Source organism: Labrus bergylta, chromosome 20 (genome assembly GCF_963930695.1).
Source record: "Labrus bergylta chromosome 20, fLabBer1.1, whole genome shotgun sequence".
In the NCBI taxonomy this organism is placed as follows: Eukaryota; Metazoa; Chordata; class Actinopteri; order Labriformes; family Labridae; genus Labrus; species Labrus bergylta.
In genome coordinates, this window is record NC_089214.1 from 7,963,597 (window position 1) to 7,976,588 (window position 12,992).

At 43.2% G+C, this 12,992-nt stretch overlaps 1 protein-coding gene across 7 annotated transcripts in view; it reads left to right on the forward strand.

Moving 5' to 3' along the window:
* The window catches only part of cacnb2a (calcium channel, voltage-dependent, beta 2a), a 62,821-nt gene that overhangs the window by 27,464 nt on the left and 22,365 nt on the right, over positions 1–12,992 (forward strand). Inside the window, exon 1 of one of the 7 annotated variants that reach the window (XM_020647523.3) lies at positions 3,130–3,395. The exons of 4 other annotated variants lie outside the window; for them this stretch is intronic. In XM_020647523.3, coding sequence (XP_020503179.2) covers positions 3,363–3,395 — 33 coding nt within the window. In that variant the 5' untranslated portion in view covers positions 3,130–3,362. Of the gene's footprint in view, positions 1–3,129; positions 3,396–11,132; positions 11,856–12,992 lie in introns of those variants that run through there. 2 more of the 7 variants (XM_020647521.2, XM_020647525.2) reach the window with 2 other exon arrangements.

Sequence of the window (12,992 nt, forward strand, 5' to 3'; positions counted from 1 at the left end):
CTCCCTTCTGAACTCTTTTGCAAATGCTTTTCAAATCGAGGTCGAGTTATTCTGCTGTGACATGGTGGATGTTTTGCACCATGTAAACTCTCGCTGCGGCTGCACTGCTTGTTGTTCTTCTTCTCTCTGTTCAAAGGCGCCTCGCAAACCCCTGGGATTGTGTAGCCGTGTTAATAAGTAATTGAGCACTGTTACTATCGGCTTATCGCTTAAAATGTAATTATTGGAATAATACAAAATTATAAATTATTCCCAATATCAGCTGATAAATGATCTGATCAGATATCATGCATCCCTACTCTTTAGTTACTGCTCATGGAAGGAAAGAACTGTCGGTCATCGTCATTTCTTTTCTGTGTGATACACAATGGGATGTTGTATCGATCCCTTCCTTCATGGTGCAATTACCGTATGCTGGTTTTGAAAGCTATCCTTGTTGGCCTTTGTGCGCCTGTCAGAGTGAACGCCTGTTGACGTCATGGGCTGCATGTATACCGATCGATTAGCCAAAGGCAATGCTGGCACTAATTTCCCAGAGCTGCAAAACAAGAAGACATTGATCCGTCAAATCCCAGTCAGAGAGCCCATTCAGACCGGCCTGATAATTGCTTTGGGCAGTGAAGAATCCTCTTGTATCATTACTTTGTAGTAAAAACACAAAATAGAGCAACTAATTCAGAGGCAAGGTTGATGTGTTTTTGTTAATTTGACATAATGTATGCAGTGAACGTGTGAAGAGGATTATAGCTACATTACATACATTAAATAGTAAACTTAACAAGACAGGCCTCGTCATAACACTGTGGCAGAGAGAGCTGCAGCCACACTGGATCAATATACATACAGTCATTGAAACGTTGTTTATATTAAACCAGATTTTAAAGTGACCCTTTAACGTGTGTCCTGATCATTATCAGGGTGTCACTGGGTTCTCGTCTTTGCTTTTATTATCTGGCAGCGTGATGCAGTTATGTAAAAGTCATTTTTAGTGAGCAATCACAGACGCCACATCACACTTCCTGATCAACTGTCATCACGCTCAGCATGCGGAGGTTTTTCGCCTCCAGAGCTGGATTTAATTAACGTCTCTGCTTTTCACCTTCATTTACCTTGACCTCATGCAGCACAGCGAAGCTTCAGTTATTTCTCCTTTGAGTTTATTCCGTACAAATGTCAAAACTATCTCCTGCCTTGGTGCAGTGATTCCCTGGGTTTTGTCTTCACAACAGATAAAAACATAATCATTTTGCACACTTTGTATCATGCACAGATGAAACAAATTCAATCTATCATGTTAGTTAAGTCGCTTTCACATACAGTATGAAGTCCGGTGGACTCGGTGCCGTTCAGGGGTGAAGTTGCAGAAGTGTTTTATATTTCATTTGGTTCGGTTTTCTTACACACTGCACTTTGTCGAGTGCAACAAAGCCTATCAAATGTTGTGCACTGCATTTAGGTTCACTTTCCTTGTTCGGTCCAGAATGCGTTCTCACCTACGTCGAACCCAAATCTGGTGCACTTTGAAGCGAGCCAATGGCCCCTGTTTTAAAGAGGACCAGAGTTCAGTTCTTTGGTCCACACCGGAGTTCGTTTCAGCATTCACATCACCAAAAACCAAAAACTAACTATCAGACAACACGCACCAGAGTTTGTTTCAAACGGACCAAACGGCTCAGGTGTGAATGCACCTGTAGTGAGCTTGAGAAGGTACGGCAGAAGATACTGCACTTGTTGGAGAAAACCAGACAACATGACGTCATCTAATCCGTCTCATGGTGGCTAACTGGCTTTAAGTTTATCACTTTTATTTAAATATATTGCTGCAATTAACAAAATAAGCTTTTTTCTTCAAAAAGGACCCATTTCAAACTATTGGTTCTGTGTTACAACAACTGTGTTTTTTTTAAGCTGATTCTGTTTTAGTGATTAATCAGGACTTGAAATCATTGTGTCCTGGTGACATGAGGATAACCATCCCACAGTTTGCCACGTGCAGAGCACACGCCCTGGATGATAATCCTCAAAAAGGGGTTAACCCTGATCAAACACGATATAATCCAGGATTTATGCTGGGTCGCCCAGAAAACATTTTCTCCCCAGTGAAAAATACAAATCTGGGCTTTGCCACAATGTCGAATAAAGCTACAGGCTTGTTCTTTCAGAGATGTACGATGTTACAGGTTGGACATAAAAAGAAATAACTATTCTGTTTTCATCTCAGCGCCTCAGTTGGTATTTTTTCTCCGGTGATTTAGCTGCATTCCTCCCTTCGCTGCTGTTTTATAACAGGAACATTGTAATGAGTTATGGTTTCATTTTGTGAACTCATGACTCAGCTTTGGCAGCTTCCGGCTAATGTTTTGACTCATGTTTTACCGCTCTGACAGAATATTTGAATTTCTCAGCCAACATGAGCTCTGACGTTGTAGCCGTGTGATTACAAGCACACATCCCAGCTTCAGAGAGTCTCATGTCTGATCAGTACAGTAACCACTAAAGTTTATTACATGAGTACCAGCTGTATCACACTGGAGCTCTGCATGGTGGGAGAAATCTGTCACTTGAATAAAACTTTTAAATGTCCTTTATTGAAGGAAGAGTGCTCTTATTTTGATGTGCTCCTACTTTGCAAAGTTACTACCTGCTGTATATTTTTGTAAAAGGATGGCAAACAAACAGAATTGTTTGCTATGAAATGACTGAACGGAAAGTTTCAATGGCTTCGGTCGCCTTGATGATGAAAGCAAATATGGCATTTTGTCGATGTAGTGAGCATAATTACTTCCTGACGTTCTTGGTCTCAGCAACATGTGTTTGAGACTGTACAGTGAATTCAGATCCTTTCGCCCCGCTCTCTTCAAGGCAAAGTGGAACACATGTAAACTCCCCAGATCACACACTCGCACACAGACATGAAAAAGCGTCTGCAGCTGCTTTTGGTGCTTTCTGGAATTTCCAGGTCGGCCCTGTTGGCCAGAGATCTTACTTCCTAACTGGCTGTGTGTGTTACACAGAGTGTGTGTATATATGTGGGAGGGGAGAGGGCTGAGGGGGGGCTTGTTTTTTTGGGGGCTGGAGGACGGTCGCGGCGCTCTGAAGGAGTGTTCTCCCAGCGTGGGAAAGACGCTCGTCTTTTCTCTGCCTCTCAGGGACTAAAGTAGGCCAAAGAAGGGCTAAAGAGCGACCGACTCCTCCGCTCCGGTTTAACAACTTTCTCTACTTAAGTTGCTCCCCCTCTGGAGTCAGGAAGAGGAGCAAAGCAGCCGAGCTGGTAGGAGTTCTTGTTCTCTGAGAGGAGATGGGAAGCAGCTGAGGAGATTTTCTCCCAGCCGGTCTGAACAGCAGAGACGGGTAGGGAAGAAATGTATCACTCGGGCAGTGAGGAGTCAGATCTGGTAAGTTTGAGTAAACACACCTTCTGCTTCTCAAAAACTCTCCTTTCTTACTTTCCTTAACCAAACACGGCAGCAGCAGCAGCTCGCACTCTTCTTCTTCTCTCCCCCCTTTGAACAAAGAGGAAGGGCTCGGGCTGCAGGAGAATGGAGGTTATTAGTGCAGATTTAAAAGGGGCGTAAACACACACTTCCTATATTTCTCCCCCGTTGCTTTGCCTGAAAGTAGGTGACACTCTTTTTTTTTTTTTTTTTTAACACACATTGTGATTACCGCGCAGAGAAAAGCATTGCTGCATGACCACTACCAGCATAAAGTGAGGATCAGGGACTGTAGTTAAGAGCCAGAGAGGGCAACAGAGTAAGCAGCCGGGCTGAAGCTTGCTGCTTTATGTACAGAGACCAGTTTGGAAAATAAAACCTGACTGTGACCTTGAGCTAAAGTTCTGTCTGTTTTCCAAATGACCCAGAGACAACCTCTGCAGCTTTAAAGCACCTAAGTAAGCAAGTAAACGAGCAGATGTCAAGTCCATTTTTTAAACCTTTTTTTGTTGTGTTCTTCTGGAGTGAAAATCCAAACGTCATCGTCATGTCTTTAGCCGTACTTTGGAAAATTTAAAACAAATGCAATCATCCTATGAAATGTCTAAATTCAGCATTGAACACTGAAAACCCGGCTGTAAACAACAGTTGTCTGAACCTGCAAATGTTTATTTTAGTTAGTAGGCGAGAAACCAGGAGTGTCAGGCAGATTTCATAAATTGGTACATAAGAAACTTTACACAGTAAGAGAGCCGGATTAGCTGCTCAATCTGTAGCGGATTTCTTTTCAGAATCAGAATATGAAATACTTTATTAATCCTGGGGGAGTATTTGGTCGTTTCAGTTGCTCTTTAACACAGGATGAAGTAGGAAATACAGAAATATATATAAAATATAGAATAGAATAGAAATCCATGTGGACTAAGCAGAACTAAGTACCAGAGTGCAGCGTATCAGAAGAAGTAGTAAGCTCATATACAAGCACATTTAAGTGTTAAAAATACAATTTATCATGTGCACACACAGATACAGAGGCTACTGTTTGATTATACAAAGGTCTTTTCATAACACATTTTATTTATGTAGCTTCTAGCTCACTGGTACTTTTTTAAAACTGTGACAGAATTACAAGTACACAAAGTCCAAGCATTGGATATGCAATCTTACGTATAAAAATAATCGTGCATTATTAAGAGAATTAGTGTTTCTTATATGTGGGAGGTCCCTCTGTGTCACCAAGATCAATATTGAATAAATCAGTAATTTAGCCAGGAATTGGTCCAGGGTGTATAACCTATCCTGGATAGGTTATGTGTAAGAAATAAAATAGGTAAAGCTGAATTCATTTTACTTGAGCCCATCGGTGGGTTTTGCTCCACTGAAGACGTCCAGGAGCCTCCTCTGCTCTTCTAGCCCGTTTCTCATCAATCATCCGCAGCCTGCTTCATACACCAGGAAGCTGCCAGAATATTGATGACGCAAGCATGAAATAACATCACAGAGCAGCCCCCGGCCTCTCTTACTGTATCCCCCTTGATCTGCCGTCATCCTATTATGGTGCTGTGTTTTCCACTGAAGGACCTAAGAGCAAAAGGAGCTGCTAGATATAAAGTAGATCTTGCTGTGAGGGGGATTCACCGTTAATAAGAGCAATGCCTCTCAGGGGACTATTGCTGCTGGTTGCTGGTGAAAACATACGGAAGGAGGAAGGATTAGCACATCATTCACAGTTGTTAGGGGCCCGTCAGCATTTGTCTTGCTATAATGTGGTAGAGATTCTGTTAGGCCAGTGCCTGAAAATGTTGAACCAGTATGGAGTTAACTCAAATAGATATTTTTGGATAACAAATATATCTTGCAGAATCTAAAATCTGTGATGGACAATCAGCTTTCCAGCTCTGTCGACACAGACAAGGATGTTCCTAAGAGTCTGAATCCAGCTAACTTTTGGGATATCTTGACATTGCTGCTGCACCACCAGCATGCCACAACAATGTGCTTAGAATATGATGTTAGAGAAACTTGGGCATTGCATTTAGAAAGATCAACAAGAGCAACATTTAACATTCGTGAACCAATTATTTTGTCTGTGACTTAAAGGAGCAATATGTAACTCTGACACCTAGTGTTTGAAATGGGTACTGCAGTCCAAATTCTAAACAGTTTAGAGAGCTGTCTCCCTCCGCTCCCTCCGCCACCCCTCCTCCCTAGAGTCGATGCTCATGCAGGTTGCCATGTGGTGGACACTGAAGCTTCAGTGTTTAGCCAGCTCTGTATCGGTCTGGAAACCTTTCTGCATTCTAAACTCTCTCCATTTTTCAAAAGCATCTCCAATATTGATCCTAGTTTGAAGCTCCACGAGCTCCCTGTGCTCCCTGTTTCTTCATATCTGGATGCTGTGGGATCATGTGACTGACAGCCAGTGATTTCATCACCTCGATGGGATGATGCACTTATCCAATGCATTGGCACTGGGAATGCTGGGTCAACACTTTTTTCATTGGCCTGTCAGTGTCACCTTGACGTCCATGCATCCAACCCCCCATTACCACGGCAGAGGGATCATTACTCCTCCCCCTCCTCTGCACACTTTCTTCTTCTTTTACAAACGTACACGCAGTCTGTTTGTTTTTTCACTCTCTTGCCAACTTCGTTTTCATTCCTCTGCACCGTGTTGTGGACCATCCCTCGTAGCATCACACATCTCGCACTCTTGGCTGTCATGTCTGCTCTCACTGTCCCTTTATGACGAAGGAGGTGCTGGTTGTACACCAAAGATTTAATTGACTTTGTGTTGCTCTGAGTGAAGTGGCAGTGATGGACAGATGGCTGGGAGAATAAAGAGGCTCCAGTTCCAGCCAAGAATGAGTCACTCCAAGCCTGAAACTGCGAGCACACTCGCTCAGCCCTTTGTCAGCCTGCTGTAGTCAGCTACAGTCCATGAGCCAGGACCGAACATGACTTGGCCTGAGCGGAAATCTTCATTCTTTAATCATGATGCATAATGTGAGGTGTACGGCCTAGTCTGACCATGCTGCCCCATTAAATCCTCACTGACACCCAATCTGAGCTGTTCCAAGAGCTGCTTAATTTACAGTTACAAATTTATCCAACAGAAATTTTTTCAGTGTAGAGATATAACAAGTATGTTCAATGCAAATTTGAGGTTTCAACATTTCTACATTTGATTAATTTAAAGGTGACATATTCTCCTCCTCTTCAACCAGTTTCAATAAGTCTCAGAGCTCCCCAAAACATGTGTGTGAAGTTTCTTGTTCTAAATCCACTCTGATCCTGTATTTGATCATGTCTACAAACCCCTCTATTTCAGCCCTGATCAGAACAGGCTGTTTCTGTGTCTGTACCTTTAAATGTAAATGAGCTGTGTCTGACCACGCCCCCTCTCTGGAAGGGGGAGTAGCCGAAATAATGAATTATTATTATGATTTATGAATATTAATGTGCGTCTAAAGGGAAATGCAGTCACTGAAAAAAGTTTAAAAATGATTGTAGTCAGTTCAGACAAAACAAGGTTGATGTTAGTGGTAAGATGCATCTTATCAGTCAGTATACAAAGCCAGGATAGTTCTCTTGAAAATGCAAATGATGGGAGATGCATGAAGCAGAGAGGTGGTGGAGCAGGAGGTCAGTGTGGGACTGGAAGGAAAGAGGCTATGAGTGAGTGTCCAGAGAAGCAGAAGTCTTACTATATCTAAGAATTTAATGGAAAGAAGGCTAAAGCTGGCATGGACTCGTCTACTGTAAGAGTGCTTCTTAGCCCACATGCACAACCTTTATTTCCTGCATGACTTCAACTCTATATATACAGCAGATACATATGGAGATCGACCCCTATAGAAGCTAAAAATGAAAATGGCAGCCGCTGATGTAGACGATTCATCGTCCGTAAGTGATTCTGTCAGATGTAGCAGGCAGCAGTGGTTGACTCACAGCCACCCTGTTTCACTGTGGTAATAGCCACAGTGATTTGTGATTTGTGATGTTGTAATGTAATGATCGCCATGCCACCGCTGCATGTAGAGGTCACTGCTGGTCTCACAGCAAGGACCTCTGTCCAAATGAATCAATGAGAGAGAGCGGTAGAAACCACGGCACCGTTGCCCTCTCAATTTCCCCCTCTTTATCTCTCTGTCTCTGCAGCCAGCTCAAACACACAGCTCTGTTTGTCTGCTCTGCCTGCGACGGTTAAAGTGCACTCACATTTTTATAGGATATTTGTAGGGCAGTTCTGCAGGACCAAAGCCCATTTTCAGAACCAGTGCATGAAGCACTGTGCTGGTTGTGTGGAAAGGCAAAGGACACGTCTCATCTCTTTACTGAACTATGGCCTGTTACCCTCTTTTCACATTCCAACGTACAGTACCACTTACTGTGAACGTTTGCAAGAGAATTTGAAAACACAGGCACTCTGCATGTAAACGTGTCAGACACTGACCCTATGGCAGCAGTAAAAGGCATGAAAATATAACTACACAGCAATTTTCAATCTCTTTAATGATGGTCTTGTTTGATTTTGTAGGTCATATAGAGGAACTGTGTTAATTGCAGTTTTACCTCCAACATTTCCAACAGTGATCAAAGCCAGAGAAATCCTAAATAGACACAACATGTTTATCGTTGCCATGGAAATACCGGATGTTACATCAAAGACTGCATTAATAATAATCAGTGTTTAACATTTTACACGGTCGGTAGTCGACAGCTCTACTGATGTCTCTTTGAAGCTGCACTGAGTATATTGTTGATGTCAGCATGCTTTTATGGCATGAACAATTCCAAGATTATAAGTACTTTCACACTTACTGGATAACTACTGATATTTGAGGGAGGAGCCGTGTGTGTGAATGCAAACAGACACATTTTTTAATGGACTTCAACCAGAGTTTCTCCTGCCACTCCCTCGTATTTTTTCCGCAGTAAGTCCGAGTGAGCTTCTGTTGAAGTACTATACCACTGATATAAAAGTAAATATTCTCATAGCAGACTCTGTTGCTTCACAACTTCTGCGTCATTCTTCCGCCCCCCCTCCTGTTGTGCATGTGTCAACAGACAGGTCTGGAGAAGTCCTGCGATGTGAAAAACAGCTTAAGATACATTATCAAACATGTTTATCATGTCCAACATGTCGTTAAGGGTTTGACAATAAAATCATTTCAGTACAGGGTCAGGATTGAATTTATATTGATACTGATTACCCCAGGCATTTTTTAATGATATTTATAGATCATACGGCTTTTTCTCACATCAGGAAAAGTGACAGCAGCCAGTCAGTCTGCATTTTATGCTTGTAAATGAAGACAACATGGCATAGTTTCAACCACTTCCTGCAGAAAAGCATTGTTTTTCAAATTCGGAAAAAAATAAGAATGATTAAAGTGAATTCAGCTCAGCGTTTTTTAAGAGAGAGACTTTTTAAAGGGAGAAACTGCTTCTTAAGTGTTTGTAGTTGTTTTTATATTGGCTCTGTTTGATTTAAAGAAGGAGGTGGACTTATCTTTGTCCATGCCATTGTTGTTGGGACACTTTCAGGCAGGACCAAAGAGGTGGACGATCATTTCTGACTATGTGTTGATGAATCCTCTTAAATCAACACTCTGTCAAGCAGAGGGATATGATATGCAACTTTTTCTGATTCAAAACTTTAACCTTTAACTTTAAGAAGAGCTGTGACACCCCCCCCCCCCCCTCCCCCTCCCCCCCGCCTCTCCTGGTGGATCAAAGTAGTATATCATGCTGCTGTTAGATTATTATTAGTGGCCTGTGTGTGGGTGACACACTGCTGTCAGTATCAGTGTGACAGCCGGTCTAGAGGTCGGCAGAGTCAACCCGCCGGAGGCTCGATGTGTCTTTGCGAGTCTTTGTCAGTGCTGCTGTTAGACTGCAGCTCTTCACAGCTCCACAAGTCCTCGTTGGGAGCATCTGTGCCCTCTTGAGGCTAAAGTCGATTCTTTATTGAAACATATGCGACCCTGACTCCTTTGGAAGCAGGCAGAGCTGTGGATTGGTAAACCAGTTTGAAGTTTCGATGGACTTTTTTCACTGCTCCCATCGATTTCTGTTCAAAACACGATCTACCTCAAGTAATCGCTTCCTCGCTAAGCTAATTAGTCATAATGAGCTAAAATCATATCAACCCCCCTCACAGTTTTATTTTCATGTAAAAGTGTGATTTTCTGTGTGCATGTGTCTTGAGCAGACGAAGGCGTGTCATTGATTGGTTATGAAGACCTCCACTGATTAGCATGTCATCCTTTGATCTACAGTGAGAGCTCCTCGGGGACTCACTGCTGGCCCTAAACCAGCAAGCCTGCTTCAAATGCTGCTCCCACAGGCCGAACCCCCCCCCTGACTCTGACTCCTCTGACCTCACACAACCTCATGACGGGTCAGGTGGAGGACCATGATGCGTTAGCGATGTAAAGAAAAAAGAAAAGAAAAAGGAGGGAACATTTTGAATTATACTACTGCAGGGATTTATTTCGACTGTGCCTTTTATTAGAGCTGGAAACATTTTAATTAACGCTGTAATTCTCTTCATTTGTCCTGTGTGGCTTTGTGAGGCTCTGCTCACTTGTAATGAAATGAAGCTGATCTGACGGGAGAGGATTTAGAGCGGCTTTCACCTCCCAATCTATAACGCTGATCCAGAGAGAAGAAGAAGAGACGACTTTTTAAAATAGCTTCAGTTTTTTTAGTCTCCTTTCTCACTATTAAGGCTGCCAGTAACTATCGTCTCCATTTCCTGCTTGCTATGTTCTCTGATAATCTTTTGTTTTATCACATGAATGCTCCAAACAACTGAAAAGAAAAGTATTAATAACTGGAATCTGAAATGGTGTATTTAGATATCTTGTTTTGTCCTACCAACAGCTGAGACATTGAACCGATGCTCATGAAAGGAACAAGTTAGGTATGTATATTTGGCAGCAGCGAGTATTAAAATGTTAGGGTGTGTCCTGTAGAAGTGGGATGTAAGGGGTTCATAGCACGATCAACTGTCCCATTGCTGGGAGAACTGGGAATGTGGGAACAGACTTTGTGATATCAGACGAGGCAGTTAAAACTAGTCTGTGGTTTTGGATGAGAAGAAATTTTGCAAGCTGGGGGCAACAACAATTATCTCCAAAAAAAAATGAACTTCTATTTTACATTCTATTTTACATTTGCAACCAGTAACCGTTTCTAAATATTGAGAAACAAACATCCAGCTTTTCTGCAGAACGTTGTTGGATCATTTTCAATTTTTCTTGTGTTGTTTCTTAAGTTTCTCTAATTATGATGCAAATTGTTTTTCACAGCAGCATATAAAAGGAAGCATTGAGTGAATCAATAACGGGACTAGTGATAAGTTGCAGGATAAAAATAAGCAGAATTAAATGGTAAATTACTGAATCACCCAGAAACTGTGGATGTGACATTTGTTTAGATCACTATAAGCAGCTCATATCCGGATAAATTTAACAGAACAGCATGCACAGTCCAAACACAAACAGTATCCATAACACATGCACTGCCCAGTACTGATCACAGCAGAGACACTATACTAGCAGATGGAAAGACTGTGAGGGGTAACGGAGGAGAAAAAAAAAAAGGAGGGGAGCGAAGGGAGGAGGAGAAGGAGGGGTGGGTAGAGACAGAGATAGAGCAGCAGAATCAGTGAAGGAGCCTGCAGGACAAATGCTGACAGGCTGAGACGCAGAGAGTGAGACCAGAGCGAGTGTGCAGCAGCACCTGAACGCGGCGGCTTCATTAGCATCACGAGGAGCGACGTTAACCAGCAGCCACAGCGGGACTCCTGTGTAGATAAAAGTGCTGTTATCTAAAGCTTTTTGGAGGAGCAGAGAGAAGGAGGAGAAACAAGGATGGAGCTTAAAGAGGAGTATCAATGCCACCTGACTTATACTGGGAGTCAGCCTCAGCACCTGCAACAGCAGCGGTCTGAGCTCTCCGGCTTATAAGGAGCAAGAGGGGGAGAGGGCTGCTGAGATTATGCGCGGGGCAGCGAGCTCCTGTGGATTCCCCGTCTTCAGCAACAGCAGCAGCAGGAGGAGCTGTGGCTCTATAGATAGCAGCAGCGCTAACTGGAGCTGCAGCAAAACAAGGAGCGCTCACTCCAACGCTTATTATACACCCAGACATGAGAGTAGCATTTCCAGCCAAGGTGTAACGGCAACCGGCTGCGAATGTTGCCACGGTGTTGAAAGTACCTGTAGCCGGAGTAGCGCTGGTGGGAAGGTGACCACGGCAGTGCAGTCAGGTGGAGTTGTAGCAGCAGCAGCAGCAGCAGCAGGGGGGGCAGTGGCTCAGGACACTGAATGACCAGTGTGGCTGATGAAGGCCACCTGGATCCGCTTGCTGAAACGAGCCAAGGGAGGTCGCGTCAAGAGCTCTGATGCCTGTGTAAGCGCATATGCATTATGTTCACAATGCAAAAAAAAAAAAAAAAAAAAAGTGTGCATCTTGTGCAGCAAGATTGTGCGTCTCTGGTTAATCCATCAGTCCTCAGTGTTTGGGTCAGTCTACATTGTCTGGTGGTGATGCGAATCTGGGTGTGTGTTATCAGTTATGGCTGTCAGACTGTGGGCAGAGCTCCATATCACCTCGCTCTGACCCACTGGGACTCCATTCATGTTCACACCCCATCGTTCGATGTGACCTGACAGCATTATCGTACCAAGCCAGGTGTGTTCACCTGCACTTTGTGAGGCCACATAAAGCTTGTAAAGAGATCCTGATTTAGAACATCTTAGATCATGTCAGAACGTGGAAATGCTGCATATTCAAGCTGAAACTTGAGCCGCGTTTGACTCGCGGTCTGCACGCTTGTTGATGTTTTAAAAGCATCCGGGAGATTAATATGATCACAATTGTGATGACAGCTAAAGCAGCCATGGATATTTAATGGGCTTGCTTTCAGGTAATGAGTTATTCATATCAGGTACAAAAGCAGGACAATGAGAGACGCAGACGTAATTGATCATGTGTGACGGAGGACATTTCTCTAAATAACCTTGTATTGTTTCCACTCGTGTCGTCTTGTGTGTGAGTCAGGTAATGTGGAGAGATGGGAGATCCTGATTTGTATGTATGTGAGGTGGGTAATTCTGATCAGGCTCAGAGTGAGGGAGGCTATTTTTAACTCAGACAGATCAGAGTGTAATGGTGCAGTGAGATGAATGAAAGACCTTGTGTGGGTGCCGTAGTAGCGTGCAGGTAAGGATAAGCTCACACCGTTTTTTCCTCAAAATCCTTTTTTTAGTCCCTGATTGATTCTTAACCGAAACTGAGAATGTGGGGCTGGATTTATTTTTAGTAATCTATGTGAAAATGTAAAGCATCTCCAATATTGATCCTAGTTTGAGCACGTTTCTGCTCCTGGAGCTTATTAGAAACATGCAGAGGCTTTTTAGGTCGGGTACAATCACTTCTATCTGAACCACTTCTCTTGCCCGCTTCCATCGCTGCAACACCTGTTGGTTTGACCTGATAACTGATCTCATATCTGGCAAACCGAGGGGCGTCCAAAACGGCCGTGTG